Below are 20270 nucleotides of genomic sequence, written 5' to 3' on the forward strand. Positions count from 1 at the left end.
ACTCACGAAACAGTTTTTATCAGATGATTCTTTGATTCATGATGTTTTTCTACTACCGTATATCTGCCTGATATAAAACGTAATTAATCATGACTATTCCACACTCCTTATTCCCACTCGAACGATTTCTCTGTCTGAGAAGACATGACGTTACCCGTTACATCAAGCACATTACTTCCTATTTATTGCCTTCGGGTTTAAAACAGCAATTTTGTGATATAATTATTTAGTTGAAGACGATCACATATAAGTATGTACTTTATAGTTACAAACGTTCAATTTAACTGGCAGAATTTAAAGAAAATTATGTCTCATCACTTCCTGATTTATCCTTTCCTTATTGACTACAGCCGTTGTCGGGAACGGAAACTGTAGTTCTTCCACGCGTCCCTATAAGATTAATCCTATCCCCGGCCGTTTCTTGTATTGTTGGTGCTATTGTTAACTGTCATGCTGTCATACTCGTGCGTTGGCAAGGAGATATTGTCAAACAAAATTGGTGGAGATCATATAATGTTGATCTCTCAACTTACTTTGCCAGGGGAAATTTCATTAAAATGAATGTACTTGAATGATGTGTTTTTCTTTTCTCTCCTTTTCTTGTAAGTGCGACAAATGCAAGGGCTCGCCGGTGCAACTGACAACCTCGATTTAGGTTAAAGTTGTAACTATAAACGATAACTATACTAACTATAACTATAAACACGTGCAAAAATCGAAGAACAAATTATTACGTTCCGAGTGTAGATCTCGTAGCTCAAGTGTCCCTTAAGAATGAACGAGAAAAGGAGGCAGTCCCTCATTTAGCAAACGAGCAGGAACCTGACGCGGCAAACCATTTTCAAAACGAGCCGGTTTCGCCCGTTTAAACAACGAACGGAACCGAATCGTTTTGAAAACGCTCCTTGTTTGATAACGTTTTCAAAACGAGCTTGTTTCAGAAGTGGTCTCGATCGGCGACGTGTAAACGAAGGGCGTAACGTCTTCGAAAGCTATGCGATTACAAATGAACCCTGTCTGTGTAAACAGTGCCCGAGATATGCCTTCTCTGTCTTAACCACTTATGCGTGGGCCAAAATCTTTATCCTCTTTTCATTCAATGGGCGGGAAAGAAGGACGGCTTATATTCTAACCAGTAACATTAAGTTTTCATAATCTCTTACTCAGGGGGTAGATCATGCGATTTAACTTCAGTTTCAAGACACACAGATATCTAATATTTCCGAGAGCATTGAAAGGCATTAAAACATCAAAACATCTAGGCTAAAAAATGCAATAAAAAACGACCGAAGACTTAATGAAATAAAGCAAGCCTTAAATTTGTTGTAGAGTATTTTAAAGGATTGCTATTTTGAGTATTTTTAGGTTTACCTTTTGTTTTATTAGGTCTCGTTTTTGCGCCTACGTGTTATTTTGGTAAATTTATAGTTTTGATCTTTTGTTTTTAGTGTGTGCTTGAACTGGGCTCAGTTCGCGGATTTCCTTCTTACCGTGCCAGACATTTTAATCGCTTGATATGGTTGAGAATAATTAGTTTCATAGGTGGTCATGTTTGGTAAAACTGACCTTGAGTTTTACCCATACTGAAGATCCTGTTAGTGCGCGTGATTTTCGTGCGCGGCTCGATCATTGGCATTTAATTGGTTCCTTGGTGCTCACCAAGTGCTTCGGAGCGAGCCACCGAATCCCCCCCCCCCCCCCCTTTGAAAAACAATGAATACACTATGGAAACTCCCACGGTCAGCTAACCCAAACATGTCTGTGATTTTTGCATTTAATACGTGGGCACTCCTTGCAAAAAGTAGAAGAAAAGTAGCAGCAGTAGTAGTGTAAGAAGAGATCTGAAACGTTGTAGTAGGAAAGAAAAAAAAGAGAGAAGAGTCCAGAGTCTCAGTACTTCTCGTTAAAAGCCAAGCGAGTGGTAAAGCCCCCCAACATTTAGCACACAAAAAAGGAAGACGAAAGGTTTAACATGAGACTAAAAATAACAAAATCAGAGAAAGATATTTAATTTCTTTGTTCGTTCAGGGCATGTTACTTGTCAGATCTGTCCTCTTGTGGGCCTAAATGTAATCAACCCATCGTATTTTGTTAAAAAAATAACACTTTGTCACCGAGAACTGAAAGTGCGTATTTGCTACTAAAATGCGTATTTGCTACGAAATACGTTTACCGAAATAAATTGTGAAAAAAGTCTTAAATTGAATTATTCGAAAATGGAGGCAGTTCGTCTTTCAAAGCGCAAACCATATGTAGAAAAATTATTTTGTTAAAAAGAAAAGAACGAGTTTTATCAGGAAAAAACGATTCGAGCACCGTCAAACAAATCTTCAACTTCAAGGTCGAGTTTACTTCATAGCCTAAGACAGGATTTTGTTCAAAAATTGACTTGTGAAAGAATAAAAAATATTTCCTATTTAACGGGGCTTTGGTGGAAACTTTTTATTCGTAAATGACCTTCGGAATCTGCAAAAATCTCAAATTTATTGGTTTTTTTGGGTCTTTGTACCTACGACTGAGTATTTCCTTCACACTGCTTAACATTCTCTGCATTTCAGTATAGCTGCCAAAAAAGAAGTGTAAATTTAAGCTGCACATCAACAAAACACATTTTAAAGTTGTTTGCACGATGAAAAAAATGCAAAAGGAGAAAAGGTAGCAAATAGGCAGGCAACAATCTAAAGGGAGAGAGAAATTGTTAGAGAAAAGTTTCCTGTAAAAAGTGAGCGCGGATGTGGACAGGAACGATAAAGCAGCCCAGTAAAGTTTCTTCCGGCGTCGCCCCCTGGTTTTTTAATTACGCGAGCAGCTCTGAAATTTCTTTAATGGCCGTGACAAGATCACTGTTAGACTGCCTTAAAATTGTATTAATTGATATAATATGCAATAAAAGGGTCATACGGTATATGATTTAATTTAGGAAGCCCATACAGCTATTTAATACTGATGGAATTCCCTCACGCGCGGTGTAAGTGCTCTCGAATTGTTAATTTGACCTAAGCTACTTTAGGCGAGCGTACGCCTTAAAAAGAAAACTGATAGTAAGTAAACCAATAATGATAAACCTCTACCATTGATAGAGTTAATAAGAAAAAACTACTGAGGTCGAGAAAATCAGTGAAATAAATGATATTAAGGTAGCGCAACAAAATAACACCTAAAAAACCATGACAACCCTCCTTTTACATTGACGTAAGCGTTCGTGGTGTGGGTGACGTTCAAATTCTTTGCTAAAGTCAAGAATTCGCAGGCGACTCAGAGTCATCCCAGAGTACAATTTTACGGGAATGTTTATGTGTTCTAAATGATTGAAGAGCCGTTCTTTTTATGCCTGCACATCTTCCTTTGATCAACATCAAGAAAGGGATCGATAGGTGACCTTTTGTAGTAAATCACTTATCAGGTAAGTTGGTAGCTGAACTTGCGTTCGTAAGCCAGGCGGTGCTTTACCGAGCTATTTTCCCTTGTTGTTATTGTGTTACCCGAAAATTTCAGGGACCAGTTGTTCAAAGGATTAATAATACTATTCAACAGATAAATCGCTAGCCAGCCGATAAGTGTTAACAAAACCTACAGTGCTACACTCTGGACAGAATTAATCCAGTGGATAGTGTTATCAACCCTTCGAACAACTAGTGCCGGTAGTGCCAAAAAATTATCCACACCCCAAAAGCGGAGTCAAAAACCTCGTTTGGTTGAATATAAGGCCATTTGTAGAAACCAAGATGCTACTTGCCAACTAAATGAGTTGCATAACCCGATAAAAGAAAGGAGAAATGAAAAGAAATCCATTTTATCCACGCTAAAATGGAAAGACAAACTTTTTAAAGTATTTATTGGACCAAGACTCAGCTTGTTTCTAAGATCTTCTCTTCCAGTTCAATGAATACATTAAAACTTTTCCAATACCTTCAGCCGGTTTTAGTTTCCGCGGTAACAACTCGGAGTCTTAGAAGTTATGTCCTTTCAATCCCTGTAACATGTCTCTTCTGAGAACTCTTGTTGAGTTTGCATTTGCGTTGTTCGTGGCAGTGAACTCATTGGAGGCAAAAAAACCAAATTCATCTCCTCCGCACATTTTGTTTATGCTCGCGGATGATCTCGGATGGCTCGACGTTGGATTTCACGGATCAAAAATCAACACTCCAACCATTGACTCGTTGGCCAAAGAAGGGGTCATTCTCGACAATTATTATGTTCAACCGCTTTGTACACCAGCCAGAGGAGCACTTATGACCGGAAGGTATCCCATTCACACAGGTGTAGTTAATGTGCTGCTGTTGCTTTGATATTTCGCCCATAACACCACGCTGATATACTATGAAAATGGCCACAAAATCCCACTGATTTAAAGTAAAGCCTTGAGGCAACACCTTCTATGGTACCCTAAACAAGCTCAATGATCTTTTCGGAAAAGGCATTTTAAGAGTCTTTAGATGTATCGGCCTTTTTGCTTCAGGCAAGGGATAGGCTAGTAAAAAAAATTAGAAAAATTGCAGCGCAATATTGAGAAGCATGGCCTGGGCGAGGCACTTTTTAATTTTCATTTGGTGATAGTCGGATAACATTAGAAGTGTTCGCACAATCTGCCGAGAATTCTGAGGTGCAGAGAAGAACATCAACGTTTGTAAATAATAGAGAGATTGAATTCTACAAAGGCGCCTGTGAAAAAAATAAAAGAAAGTCATTATTTTAATTTGTCAATAAATGGGTAGTTATAATTAGTGGCACTTTAGAGAGCAAATGAAGTATATGCTTTGCATAACACAAAGGTTCTTATTTGAGAGTAAATGACGACCATATCGGAAAACTTCAGATCAGTCCTTAGGAAGGATTCTGTTAGCGGATAAATTTTAGTTTCAGACATCTGAATAGTAGTTTTTTTTTTAATGTTAAAGCCATATTGAAAGGAACAAAACCAAACACCCACAAACCATGATAACTGCATGCCACGAACAAGGTTCAGAAACCATGTCAGCCACTTATTAACATCATAACACAGACCTACATTAGACCTACGTCATATTAATGATAAGTGAAATGATGTATAATGAGATGTTATAGGTTTACGACTTAAAATATAACAATTTTGCATAAAACGGGGGCTCTAAATCAAGTTATAAACGTGGTATTTATTACTTGTAAAAAAAATACAAAAGTCTCGAGACTCAGTGCCAAAAAAGAATCTTTTAAGATTCATTAAAATGAGATGATTCAATGAATAGACGGCAGAAACAAAGTGCTGTGTAAATCTTCGTGTTTTTTTTTTTAACTGAAAGAAAAGCAGATTTTTAACGTCCAAAACATAGGTCTCTGTTTTACTTTTTGCCAAAGTCCCCCAAAGGAGAACGTTATGAAACATACCAAGGAACGAATCGAAATGAAATAAGCTTCTGAGGAAACTGTGTTGCTGCATCGGTAGAGTATAACAAGATCATTTGGTCACAAGATAATGTAAATTGGCCACTGGAAGAAATTTCTAAGGTCGACGTTTCGAGTGATAACGTTTACGAATGCGAGAGCGATCAATGTGAGAGCCAGCTGTGGATTGAAATCAGTTTAGCATGGAGCCGGTGATAGTCTTTTTTTTTTTTAATTGATAAGGGGGGCCTTAATTAGGCAACGTGTTATCGAGTAATTTTCGTTTTTCTTCCAACTCTCTCAGGACTTCAACATGATGTGATTCACCCCACAAATCCATTTGGATTGCCATTAGATTTTCAGACCCTTCCAGAACGGCTGAAGAAAGCTGGTAAGCCACAAACTTCCAACTGAGATTCCGGCCTGGCGAGAAACATATTTGTCAAAAGATACCGAATTTTGTTTCAAGCCGCAAAATGCGCGCCGATGTTATTTTACCTTTTTGCGTTGCTTTCTGTCTATACACGTCTTACGACTTATGACGTTTCCTTTATACCTCATTCTGCCCAAATTTTCTTTAAAATACTCAAATAATTTCGTTTAACAAATGGAATGTAATTTCTTAAATTTTGTCAGGTTACGCGACTCATTTGGTTGGCAAGTGGCATCTTGGTTTCTATAAATGGCCTTATGTTCCAACCAACCGTGGTTTCGATTCTGCTTTTGGATATTTGGATGGTGCTGAGGATCATTATGATCACAAAGTTTCCAATGTAGTTGATTTCCGCAATGGAACCGAACCTGTTCTAGACCTGAATGGAAAATATGCAACATTCGAATTTGTCAAGGTAGTATGTGATAGTCTCCTCGTAATCGAGGTTTATAACACAACATTTGTGAGACTTGGCACCAGACGGGGTGCTCATCCAATGCCGGTAACCTCCCTGTATCGCGTCAGGATTCCCAGGAGAGTTTACCTATACTATATAATTGTGTGTGGAGATAGGTGCTGTTTGCGGTTTGTGCTTGTCTAGAGAACATGGTGTATCTTATATATGGCTAAGCCTCGATTCTCAAAATTTCACCATAGGCTCCAGCGAAAAAGGCGCACTGGGACCTGACTGCTAATGCTGGTCGCGGCTGCCTACTTGCCGTAGCGCTCCTTTGAGTTTAAAAAAGGAACACCTGTTCGCTTTGCTGATCTTCGCTCTTCATGATGCGAGAAATTCTCCAAAGCAACCCTGAATGCATATTTTAACACATAGCTTTATCAGAAAGTATTAGGATTTTGTGGCTCCGCTGAACTGTGTCATGTATGTGAGTAACAGTGGCCTGTGCAGCTAACAGTGTATCTTTTATTATTTTATGATTTCATCAGAGGATAGAAGAGATTTTGGATCAACATGACCCAAAACAGCCACTGTTCCTGTACATGGCCTTCCAGAATGTTCATAATCCCATCCAGGCACCAGACCAGTATGTGGACAAATTCTCGTTTATTGATCAGAAGATGCGCCGAGTGCATGCAGGAACTGGACGAAGCTGTTGGCAACATCACTAAAATGTTCCAAAAGAAAGGGTGAGTTTGATACCAGTTCCCTTGAGGATTTCGGCTTTTCATTCTCTGGTGAGTTTGAGCGCTCATCTTTCAGGATTCGTGCAATCACAGTATGGCACTATTTTTACTTGGTACAATGAATATATGAAGTTAAGTTAATTCGTAATAAACCCGTGATGATAAATCAGATACAATGAATATATGAAGTTCATATATTTTGAACTGCGGTATTAGATACGTATGATACACGATCCTCCTTGTATCTGATTTATCATCACGGGTTTGTTACGAATCAACTTAACGGCTTTCTCTCAGTTGGCTTGTTAGCTCAATTGGTAGAGCGCTGCACTAGTATCGCAGAGGTCAATGGTTCGAATCCCGTACAGGCCTGATTTTTTTCAGGTCTGATTTTTGCTATTGTATAAATAGCGCTCTCTACTGCGAGGATCGTGCATCATACGTAACTATTTTTACTTGCGTGACTTTAACTTACCGAAGATATCTTTGAGTTTGTACATGAGACAACCATGATAACTCTGTTGAGATTGTTTTGATAGTCTCAACCTCCATTTTTAAGAACCAACATGGGACAGTAAATGTAGTCTTGTATGAAGGATTGTGAAATCGGAATAAATTTCGGATACGTTTTCGGCTAAGAGCCAATAAGTCTCTTTAAATAGTTTTAATTTTGTAAGGTGTAGAAGTAAGGAAAGATCGTAGAAGAGAGAGGAATTTAAAGTCCTTCGTATTAGAATTTTAACTAATTTTGCCTGGACTATGATTTGAAGGATTATGACGAGCGTTTGTAATTTTCCTTGTTCTCGTACAGGCTATGGGAGAACACTTCCACTGTATTCAGCACCGACAATGGAGGAGAACCCGTGTTTGGTGGATATAACTGGCCTCTTAGAGGTACAAAACATACCTTATGGGAGGGAGGAGTGAGAGGTGCTGCTTTTGTCCATGGAAAAATGTTGGAAAAGACCGGCGTGAAATGCGAAGAACTACTACACATCAGCGACTTCTTTCCTACCCTCATCAACTTGGCAGGTGTAGTTATCCACTATTTAATTTCCAATTTTCTATCATCCCTCACATGACGGTGTCTTTTTTATTTTCGTTTTGAAGATTGTTTAAGTAAAGTAAATCTATAAAAAGTTAGTTTACACAAGAAAAAAACTCTAGAACCAATATCTCCCATGGAACAGAAAGCGGAAAGGAAAGAGTTATCCATCAAGTTACTAAAGTAGCCTGGCAATAATCATAATAATGTTTATAATAATGTTTCTTACTGTACTCTTTTAGAGAAACAGCCACAATACGAGTTAATTGAGTGAAAAGTGTTCTTGCCTCATTTTTAATTCGTGGCACTCGAGGTGTAGAAACAAGATTTTATGGGGACTGTCGTAATTACTCGAGTTCGGGAATGCCCTAGAAATCTCCTCGGGAGTAACAGGGTTTTCTTGTTAACACTCGGGTTGTTGAATTAAGAACTGATTTTAATAATTTATGCGTAACATCGTCGCTTAAACGCCACCTTTGGAATGAAGAGAGAAGAAATAATTTCGAGTTCAGGACCGTACAAACCTAACTTTGCGAATCGCTTCCATCGTTCATGATCTGATGTGAAAGAAGAAAGGCGGGAACAGTTAAAGTTTATTGGCTGATTGATTAAATTCAATTATCCAGTGTAAACATTGGCAGCAGGATTGTTTAGTAACACTTTTGCGGACGAGATTCTGAGATAACAGAAAACTCGTTGAATTCACTGTCTCGCATCTTTAATTTTTAATAGTCAAAAACATTTGCAGTCACATAAGATGCAATTTGAATTATATCGTTTAATGCAGAAAACTGATAGAGGTTTTTTTCGGATAAAAGCGGGAGAAAATCCAGCAAACATGCGATCATCGCATTGCAATGCAAATATCTTTGAGCGCCTGTGAGGCGAAACGTAACGTGGGAATGGAAAAGAGGGAAATTTGGCTTATGCAGTCCAGGAAGGAATTGGATCGCAGCATGTTAATTCGAAGAATTGTTCAAACGGAAATTTGGTAGACGCAGGATATTATTTTGTACTGTTTTCGTAGACTGCCCCAGGTGTGCGGAGTACGAAATGAGACCGAAACAAACCTTCGAGTTTTTTCAGTTGACGTTTATCTTTACGACGCAGGTTGTGATAAAATAGTTGATACTGGAAAAACGATTTTGAGTTAAAAAATGTCTTTCTTTTCCTTGATTTTCATTATAAACCAGTCGGCCATATGTTCTGATTTCTTTCCTTTCTCCTTCACGGCTTTTTCTTTCGTGTACCCTGTCTGGCACAACCTTGTGTTCCTTCTCATTCTCATTTTATTACAGATGGTTCGTTCGATGCAAAACATCCTATCCCCATTGATGGCTTTGATGTGTGGAACACTCTCTCCCGTGGAGAAGCCTCGCCTCGAACAGAAATCTTGCTTAATATTAACAGTCCACCTCCCGGGACAAGTAGCAGTAGAGTCAATCGCCCTGGAATGGCTCTTCGGAAGGGAAGCATGAAGCTTTTGATGAATGTCAAAAACATCACCTGGTTCAAACCACCCGAGTTGAGAGGAGTTCCAGCTGATGTTCTTGTGTCCAGAGGGTTTCTTAAAGACGAGACAGATGAAGAGATCCTGGAGCAATGTTGATATTTGGTTCATTTTTCCCTTAGAGGTGCCTCGGAACTTCACTTACCTGCCACAGCGTCTTCCTCAAATCACTACCTGAGTTACAATGGCCACAAGCAATCCAATATCAAGACGCTTAATGTCATATGGAATACAGGATGAGAAAGATTTTCCAAAACAGCGTGTACCTTCAAATAAAAAAATTACTATTCAAAACTGTGACAACTAACATCACCTCGTACACCAAAATTTCTAAATCCAAAGGTTTCAATTAAGTAATAGTTAGGTTTCGGCCTATCATTTCTTAGAGTTTATTAGCGTCTTCTTTACATTGGAATCACAAAGGGCAGAGCAGAGCTTTTGGAAGTTGCACTGTATAACATCACAGCTGATCCTGAAGAACGCCACAACCTCAGTGCCGAGTTACCTGATCTCCTGAAAAAGATGAAAGAGAGAATGAATTATTACCTAAAATCCACAGTTCCCTCCGCTTACAAACCTGGTGACAAAAATGCGCTAAAAGAAGCTCTTAAGAATGGTGTTTGGGGACCGTGGATGTAGAATCGAGCTGGTCGCATCAAGCTCGTTGATAGTGAAAGTAGAGGAAACTGTTCGATTAAAAGCCATTGCTTTGTTAATCGAACCAGTGAGTTGAAAGTATTGATTCAAAATGACGTTGAGAAATATTTTCGACCGTAAAGGTGATAATAGTGTGGAAGACAGAGGTGACATGTAAGAATGATTTCAGTTGAGTTAGACAAATGCAAGCCAACGGCTAACCCTTTGTAAGTGAAACCACAATAAATGGCTTTCTCTGATTTTTCCTGTCTATTTCTCAAATCAATTCAGTAGCTTTGTGTTATGCTGCTTTACTGAGAATGTGACGAAGTAGTTGCTATTGTCTTTATCCTCATCGTCATCGTCATCGTTGTAACTATAATTAACGCCTATACTATCATCACCATCTCCACGCGTTTTTTTTTTTTGGGGGGGGGGGGCAAGTTGATGATGACTGGCGACCTCTAGGACATTCTCGAAGTTTTCAAAGGAAACATGGCTTTTGCTTGTCACTTTTCAAACCTGTTTACTCCTCTGAAAGAAAAGTGATTGACTCAAAAGAGATGCTTGACCTCATCCAGGTTATTGTGACATTAACTGACAACAGGTGTTGCTACACCTCCTTGAGGTGATGTTAGTTCATTCTGAGTTAACCCCCCAGCACTTCGTAAGGTTTCCTTCCTGACTAAGAGAGGAACTGTTAGAAGTAAAGCAACGCTTCCCGTGTCGCTAATCTGGACCTATCTACTGTCGCGGAGTCTAGCGTGGTGATCATTTAGCACTTAGGCCATTCGTTTGATAATCAGGGTCACCTTAATTAAAAGCTGATCAAATTTAACTGATTTCACAAGCTTTATTAAAATGTGAAACGTGTAAGATAGACCAGTTAGTCAGTGAATCAGTAAGTTAATGACATTCTTTCCAAATCAGTACATATAAAATAAGTCGTGTCCACAAACTGTACAAACTTTTATGGTACGTCACTTGACCATCTGGTCACTTCCTGGCACATTCAAGCGAAGGTCCGCGAGAATGAAGCGAAAATGTCTTTCAAACCACCACTTAATAAGCTTTGTATGTTGGAATTTACTATTCCCCTCAGTCAATATAATTTTCCCGTCGTTAGTCAGGTGCATGATTCACGGTTTTTCTATATTCCAACAATAAAGAGAAGAGACAGAGACTGAGGATCATTCGAGTGAAGAATTCAACTATTCTATCGAACATTTATACAGGGTTGATTACAGTGTTGTCGATTTCTCCGGACTACCAAACTACTTCTGTAGTGTGTTTGAAGGTTCAACTCGTCGAATTTAGTCTCTCCATGGGCCCCATGCTCCCTTTTCCTGAGCGGTTTTCAAGGCTTCGGGATCGTTTTTCTGGTACAGCGGTTTTACTGACGAATTCACGTAGTACTGCACTCTCATCTGCATCTCCTTAACAATATCTGGGAATTTTTTGCTGAGGTCATCTCGTTCTTCTGGGTCTTTAGAAATGTTATATAAGGCGATGTTCACTTTGTCAACCTTGGCCTGGAACGAGAGACGGTAAGACATAAGATCAGGAAATAAAGGCAGCTGCAGAGTCGAGTTCCACTGAACGTCGGACGCCTTAAGAAGAGTTAAGCTTAACAATATCGCATAATTCAATGCTGCGCAGAGTCTGTGAGTGCAAGTGACCTTTTCTAATTGAATAGTTTAAATCTAGAATCGATCCGAATATTTCCTAAAGAAACATGATTTGCCTACTTTTTGCTCAATCAAATATCTGTGACGTTTCCCGTCTACAGCAACGAAAGCATCGTAGAAATGAAGAATGTATCTGAAATGCATGTTGGACCTGCAGGATGACATATGCGATTGATTCTGATTCGTCCCCACTCAAAAGAAATAAGGCGTACTGGTCACTTTACCATGTCTGGGTTTTCAAACACCGCGTTCAAAGGTATTTCCTTTTCCACTATTCCACCAATCTCTGGTGGTTTAAACCACGTGACATTTGGCACATTCATCAGCAGCTTCATATCACCGGTCCTGAGTGCGACCCCCGTATAACCACCTAGGATACCAGGCCCTGGAGGAACTGAACCAGGTTGATCAATGTTCAGTAATATCTCAGAGCGTGGAGAAGGCTTCCCCATCGAAATCGTGTCCCATACGTCATGGCCGTCCAGTGGGATGGGACTTTTGTCCTCTAATGTCACACCTATGGATGGAGGTGATTTCTCAATCATAAGGATAACACTTATACTTCGTTGAAATCGTTCATTTCAGGTGCAAATTGTAGCTACATCTTTAACCTCCAAAAAGCCGTGCGTTGATTTAGAAGCAAACACTTCCAAAACTCAGGAAATTGGCCAAGTTTGGCTCATTCTTCTCTAATTAAGGGCTCCTCAAAGCGAGGTCGCCTTCAAATTTAGTTAAGAATAATTTATGATGTCCACCCATTCTACCCGATGACCTGCGCTAACAATCAAACTAACAGAGAAAAGGGTGTCGTTCACGAGAAGCTAGACTAAACTTTTATCACTTTGTCAGGTATACACTTGATAACTCCCATAAATCAGTTTCGTCAAGTTGTTGCTTGCTTACTTCATTTCTCCTTTATTTGACCCTTTACACCATAAAATCTTTACTATTCTTAACACGTTTCCTATGGAACTTAATTTACAAGGAGAATTTGCTCAATAATTAAGAGCTTCTTAAGAAGATGATCATTTTCTTTATTCTCAAGACCTTAATGTTTGATTGACGTGCGATACTGTTGGGAGAAATCAGATGCTCATCACTCGTGGGGTTTAAGGGTTAATAGAAAAGTACATCTCTGAAAGAAATCATTTAAAAAAGAGGAAGACTCTAACTTCATCGAAACTAGCACCGCTTAGAGGCTATTTACTACGTCTGTAGTATTCCTTACCAGCCAATCCAAGAATTGTTGGGTACCAGTCCGTCACATGCAATAGTTCATTACACGTAACTCCTTTCCTTGCCAGCAGATTTCCGTGGACAAATCCAATTCCTCTTACCCCTCCCTCCCACAGCGTCATTTTTTCTCCTCGAAGGGGCCAATTGTAACCTCCGTAATAAGGTAAACCTCCGTTGTCAGTGCTGAATATCAGAAGGGTGTTCTCCCACAATCTAAAAATAAAAGTAATTGAATAACTGAGAACACTTTTTAGGGCGTGACAAATATCTTTTTGAGGTATTGTGTCGCTTTTTCTTTTTAGAGAGTTCTTTCACGCACCAAATAATTGAAGTTTTCATGATCCATTCTCATACCACTAACCCTGCTTCTCTAAAAGCTTCTGTTATGTTTCCCACAGCTTCATCCATGATATCTGCCATAGCAGCGTGAACTCTTCTCATTTTATTCTCTATAAAGTCGTATTTCTCTATGTACTTCTCCGGGGCTTCGATCGGTGCGTGAACATTTTGGAAGGCCATGTATATAAACAACGGTTGCGATGAATTGTGGCCCTGTAAAACCTTTTTCACTTGCTGTGAGAAAAGAAAATATGGTTTAAACACGAAGGCGCGCTATTTAAGGAAGTCTTCCCTGGGAAGACCTGGGCTCATTTGTCACTCACCGTTGACGTGTGCGGGTCAAATTTAAATGCTGGTAGATGAACAAAAGGAGCTAATGAGATATCTTTTGTTTACTTCCACCAGCATGGTGGCAATGGGGTAACGTGCGAACCCCCTACTTCGATCTCAAATTTACCGCCACAAATAGACAGTTTGCATTGGAGAAAGGAAATACAAATCTCAAAAATTCTTGTATTGTGATGAAGACACAACAATTTTGAGGAATGCGCCCGCTGTTCACTGCTTTGGAGTAGCTGTAGCTCAAGCTGACTTGACTCTAGAGTTCTACATCACACGACGGTTGATTGACAAATGGTCCATTGGGACCTAAGCGCGCTTAAAGTTTAAAGTTTAAATTTGCGAATCTAACTTCTTGCAGTGGTTACGCACGTTAAAGGGACACGATAATGTAAGTTAAGCTGACCGACTAGTAGCTCAAGTGAGTTCTACATTAGATACGGTTTGTAATCGAGGGTGTAAACCAATAATAAAAAATAACTCGTTTACTACTGTTAGAGTTTAAAACTTGAAAACTCACGAGGCCGAGCGAATCAATGAAATATAGTAATGATATTGTGGTCACACTACAGGGTTTTGTCATAGGGAAACTTGACTTGTGGTTCTGTCGTCGTGTACCGGTTCACAAGAGCCAATACAAAAGACCAAACAATACACAATAGCTAACCAATAACTCCTAAACAAAGAAAGAACAATGGTGATTCCCTTGTGAACCGGTACACCAGGACAGAACCTGACTTGTTGACAGTTTCCCTAGGGAAACTCAAATTTGCAAGTGTGATCAAATCCAGAGTAGCCGACCAATGGACGCTCGTCGGCGATCGCGCTGGTGACAGATCCGGAATTATAGTAATTTTGGAAGCGCTTGAGAACGTGACTTTTGTTGAAGATTTTGCCGCGTGCGCGCGAAAATCCACGATGTCGCGATTTAGAGAAATCATGTGAGTAACAATCGCTTCTGAATTCCTTATTTTTTTCTGATTCACTCCAGGTTTAGTTTGTTCTTATAAATATCCACGCAAAAATAGTCAAGAATTGACTAAATGCGGCTCTTCGTCGTCTTTGAATCCTTCTAGAAATCAGGCGCTGCAGTAAAATTACTCTTGCTCGTCTTGCTCTTTGAAATAAAGCAATGGACAGCAATGAAATAAGAATAAAAACCTCTCTTTGATCCGTTTGATTCTCGAGCATGTTTTCCGTTTTTGGGACAAAACTTTTTGCGCCAAAATTTTGAACACGCGACCTGAAATTTAATCCTTTGTGACGTTAAACCTCCCGAAGTCCAATGGTCTCCAGAGTGACCTTTTAACCTAGGGAAAATGAAACCTGAGGTACATTTAACAAGGGAAATGTTTCCTAGGCAAAACGATTTTCCCCGGGTAAAAGCCTGTAATGTGACCAAAGCTAATACACAACAAGGTAAACAATCCAACCATCCCCCATTTACATTGACGTAAGCGTTTGTTGCGTAGGTGCCGTTCAAATCCTTTACTACATCTAAATTGTTACGAAAGTCAACAATTCCCAGGCGACTATGGTCAAAATGACCCTCAGAACCATCCCAGAATCCATAGGCGGAGTCAAATCCTCGTTTGGTTGGAACATAAGGCCACTTATAGAAACCAAGATGCCACTTGCCAACCAAATGAGTCGCATAACCTAACAGAAGAAAGGAGGAATGGAAAGAAATCCCCTTTAGATTTTCATTTACAAAAAAATTGAAGAAGGAACTTTACTTTCTAAGTGAGTGAATCAATCTTTTCCCCAAGATTCTCTCTGCCAATCCAACTTTTCCAATACCTACCAGCCTGTTTCAGTTTCTGTGGTAACAAGTCGAAGTCCAGAGGCAATCCATAGGGATTTTCCGGATGAATAACATCATGTTGCAGACCTTGCAAAAAGTAAAGAAAAATCATCTGGGATCTTGATTAGCGACTGCTAAAAGTCGCAAAATTTATAGAAGCTTTGATTCGCGATAACTTGTGTAACTTATTGTGTTTGGCATAAACATGATCTAAAAAAGTATAACGCCATTTAAAGTGTTGGAGTAATACAAATTCTTTGGGCTGAACGCGAGCAATAACAGTCTGCGTTTGAAGATCTGTACTTCAACTTTGCTAACTTTGTTATTCAAATGAAGGATTCCTCTACGAGGAATGATTCACATGTAAACAAAGTGATGACATAGCCTTGCGCAAGACAACTTAACTTACTTACCTGTGTGTATTGGATACCTTCCGGTCATCAATGCTGCCCGTGTCGGTGTACATACTGGCTGCACGTAATAACTGTCGAGTATAACTCCACTCTTAGCCAGCTTATCGATGTTGGGAGTTTGTATTTTAGGGTTATGATACCCGACATCGTACCAGCCGAAATCATCGGCAAGCAAAAACAAAATGTTCGGTGGCTTGGATCCCGCAGCGTGGCCTGTGTGTAACATACAAGGCACGCACAAAACTAATATTAAGAATTTCACACGTGACAACGAGTGAGTCATGTCTCAACCGATACTTCGTCCAACAGCCAGGATTTCCAAGCTTTTAATACGAATTACACGCTTTCGTGCAACGTCGTGACTGACATGAGACACTTTTGTCCGCTGTAACGCCCTGCAGAGTATAAAGAATTCATTGCGTGACAGCACATCTCGTCACAGACAACCAGTTTCCGAAATAAAGGCTGATAGTTTCTAAAGAAACTGTTTGGCGCTACGTCGGTGGGGGTAACGAAATAATTTGAATATATCAACAAAGTTGAAATGGTAAATTGGCCACCGTTACGGTTATAAAAACTGACTTTTCGAGCGTTAGCCCTTCGTCGGAGCGAATGACGAAGGGCTAACGCTCGAAACGTCAGTTTCCGAAATAGCCTCCAATTTTAAAAAGATAACATTCGAAAATCTTGAAATAAAGCTGTTGTTCTGCATTTCTTGGGTCATCCTCGGTGTAAAAACCTGACGAGGTTTTCTTTGTTTCATGAGGTATTGTTTTGCTGTACGCTATTGTTTATGTTTTGTTGTCTTTGTTTTACGTCACTCGTGAGCTTCACAGGTTTTTACACCGAGGATGACCCCATTTTTTGTATTTCTGATATACAAAAACAATCGATTTTCGATAAGGGACCGGTCATTTATTAGAGGGTGGAGGGTGGGCTGGTGCAAATGGGGTGGGGTCATACCTTTTTGTGCACCTGAAAATGGGGGGCTGCATAAAAGGGGCCATATATTTTTGTGCATTCCAGTTTCTGTTCCACAAAAAAGAAACAGCACTGAGGGAATCAACAACAAGTCAAGTACGATTTGTTATCAAAATCATGGCATAACAAACCAACATAACATGGTGTATAGCAGTCCTTTCGCAATGGAAAAAAAACTTCATGTATTACTTAGTATCACTGTCCTCTGATTCACTGTTTAAAGAGCTGATTGTAACACGTGCTGTTTGTTTACTATCGGGAGACGTAGGAGACAGTTCTTGATGAGACATAGCAAAGCTTTATTTTTTAGGTTGTCGTGATCGAGCACGTCTAAAGAATGATGTGAGGATCTCAATACACTCACTGAAGAATCATGCGGTCATTGTATCACAATCAAGGGTCAGGTGACTTATGAAATAATGAGCTATTGATAACATATTGTAACACTGATAGAGGGCAAGTACTATTTAATTAGTATACAAGCTTGACCACTAATAAGCCTTCTTTCCATCATTTGCTTTAGCCAGTAAACTTGTGTCCCTTTTAAGGATATTAGAACAGCCACATTCACTTCCTCAACTGGAATCTCACCATTAGACAGTAGTTTGGAGATTAAACCAAAATTCTCTTCTTTTCGTCCAGCTTTTCTCTTCTGTGCCTTTCTCTTATTTTTGCTATTTGCTTTAAATACTTCGGTGAGTTTTATTTAAGTTGTATTAAAACTGTTTCTGTGGTCGAGGGCAGGTCATCTTATTTCATATACAGACTCGAAGGGGGGCCACATTATGTTATGCAGGGGCAAGAACAGGCCCACGGGAAATTATGTATGGGAAAATTAAAATGCACCAGCCCACCCTCCTCCTCTAATAAAATGACCAGTCCCTAAGTAAAGATCATTACAAAATACTCCAAACAAATAACACATAAAGACATTGTCCCATCAATTCACCTTTGAACAGATGACAGGAATTGACAAGAATGTAGGGACAAAACTGAGATCAAGCGACCAAGTTAAAAATCAAGAGAAGCAAGGGATAATATGGTTCATTAAAAAGATACTTCTGCTTTTCAGAGTTTTGCATTTTTGATGGTGGTCACCCAAGTAGTTGAGCTCTTTAGTCCTTTCGGGTAACAGTGGCTCTCTTTTTCATCAACTTACATGACTTCATCTATGCAAATTTTAAAGCAAAAAAACAGTCTGGCCTCATGTTGTTTTATGTTAGTAAGTAAAACCACATCTACCAGACACTCTCACCTGCAGATGAGGACAACAAAACTACGATCAATTACTTTTGTTACATGAAACCAGTCATGCATGAGGCAGATTGCTTGATGGGCGATTGAAGTCTTATTTCAAATCAATAACACTTAAAATTGTTTATATTAGAAAATACTTTTTTTCAGGTAATTATGCATTTCTTTTTATCCACACAGGAAGGTTGCATGCAAAGTGACAAGCAAAAGGTTGCTGATAACTAACTCCAGCTGCACAATTGGAAACTATACAAAATAATTACCAGCATGCAATTTACAAAAATTGCTCCAAGTAGCCACTAGTGAGCTAGTGAGAGACCTGAGGGCATCCCATAGATGACATATAAATACTTTGGAATCATTCAGAGACAGATATTGATGCATCTATGGTACAGCTTCCAGTCAAAATTTTCTAACAACTCAACACCCTCATCTTGCATGCACTGCACGGCTTTATCGATCGTTGACACCACCATATGTGCAATGTGGATTGCATGACGGTTCATAATCCCCACATTCCATGTACAACTGGATACAACTAGGGCATCTTTGAGTCGATCCCCCGGCACAGTCACGGGGGTTGCTACAATGCGAGCCTGCGAGCCCGAGCCTTTTATGACGAGCCGGAGCCATTTTTTGCGAGCCCCGGGAAAATAACATCCAAATCTGGACATAATGCCTTTTTATGGTCATGGTGTTGATAGCGTGGTGCTCTCGATAAAGTATACGTTTTAATTACGAAATGTCAAAATCTTAAGTACAAGCCAGATATGCTAATCTTGCAGACTGCAAGTGCTCGTGCACTAAACTATGTATGCTAGCTTCATTGCGAGTCACATGTGGGCGTGCAACACCTTTCCTTTCATAAAAAAGAATAATAGTAATAAAGTAAATAAATAAATCAGTCAATAAGCAAATAAAGTCACGAAACGCACGAAACAGAGTGACATTTAGTACTACAGCGTAATTTATGAATTAAATCAAAGTACTGCAGGCCTCGGTGCCCCAATAGCTATGCGAGGGTTCAGCTTGTGTTCATTACATAATCCTTGAATCTGGAGGGCAGCTTCCGGTTCCTAGATGACCTCCGCAGCACGATTTTCGGTGTTGCGTGATGTTCAGGGTTCATGTACTCGGGCTGCTCCACCTGTTCTGCTCCACCGCTGTTTGAACTAAAAGGGTCGTCCACATGCTCAGATGTGTCTGATGCTGCATCAGTGTCGAGTGATAATGGTTCACTATAACCATGCACTGGATCGGCGGATGTTTTCCCAATTTGAACGTGGTTCTGACGAACAAGCCCCAATGGAGTGCTTACAGTGCATGATCTTGGCGCAGGCTTGTTAACCACCTCACCATATATCCAGGGTTTGTTTCTATCCCTCGGGCTCGGCGTCACGAAGACTCTCTCGCCGATTGTGAATTCACTGAGCTGCTTTGATGCTCGTTTGTCATAGTGGGCATTGGCCCTTTGTTTCCTTTCCGCAATGTTCTGGGTCACTATACTCGGCACTGTTAGTTGCGGCCGGAGTTTGCTTGTAGCCATGGGAATCAGGTCCCGGAGTCTTCTAGACATTAATCTCTGTGCCGGAAAGTAAGCATAACCCTGCTGAGGTGTGTTGCGATACGCCAGCAAAGCAATATAGGGGTCTTCGTCCCGTGATTTCTTTAAAATGTTCTTTGCAATTTTTCACTGCGGACTCTGCTTTCCCGCTGCCACGGCTATGGTAGGGTGAGGACTTGACCATGGCAAATCCATAGTCGCGCGCAAACCGTGAGAACTCATGACAGTCGAATTGTGGGCCATTATCACTGATGCAAGTGTCGGGTATTCCATGGCGCGCGAAGTTTCTTTTCATAGCTCTGATGACAGTGCTTGCTGCAACGTTTCTGAGTGGCTCAAGTTCAAAATAATCGCTATAGTGATCTACCATCACGAGGTATTGATTTCCATCCAGTGCGAACAGGTCGGCACTTATCTTTGACCAGGGACGTGAGGGTATTTCGTGTGAGAGCATGGGCTCTGTTGGCCGCTCAGTGTGGTACTGGCTGCAAATTCCACACGACGAGCAGGTTTCTCGGATGTCC

At 40.0% G+C, this 20270-nt stretch overlaps 1 protein-coding gene and 1 pseudogene across 2 annotated transcripts; one reads left to right on the forward strand and one right to left on the reverse strand.

Moving 5' to 3' along the window:
- Positions 1 to 3757: 3757 nt before the first annotated feature.
- On the forward strand, positions 3758 to 10375 carry LOC111321067 (arylsulfatase B-like; annotated as a pseudogene). Its single transcript, XR_016000054.1, has 7 exons — positions 3758 to 4260; positions 5666 to 5752; positions 5998 to 6209; positions 6740 to 6940; positions 7749 to 7969; positions 9281 to 9597; positions 9916 to 10375. The product of XR_016000054.1 is annotated as an arylsulfatase B-like (transcript).
- A 586-nt stretch (positions 10376 to 10961) lies between these two features.
- On the reverse strand, positions 10962 to 16330 carry LOC111322000 (arylsulfatase B). The gene is made up of 7 exons (XM_022925032.2): positions 15948 to 16330; positions 15535 to 15621; positions 15178 to 15389; positions 13414 to 13625; positions 13045 to 13265; positions 12041 to 12333; positions 10962 to 11660 (listed from the first exon to the last, which is right to left on the reverse strand). Exons 1-7 carry the CDS (start codon positions 16228 to 16230, stop codon positions 11442 to 11444), a joined length of 1527 nt encoding a protein of 508 aa, XP_022780767.2. The 5' UTR covers positions 16231 to 16330; the 3' UTR covers positions 10962 to 11441.
- Positions 16331 to 20270: the final 3940 nt, after the last annotated feature.

Source organism: Stylophora pistillata, chromosome 4 (assembly GCF_964205215.1).
Source record: "Stylophora pistillata chromosome 4, jaStyPist1.2, whole genome shotgun sequence".
Taxonomy (NCBI): domain Eukaryota; kingdom Metazoa; phylum Cnidaria; class Anthozoa; order Scleractinia; family Pocilloporidae; genus Stylophora; species Stylophora pistillata.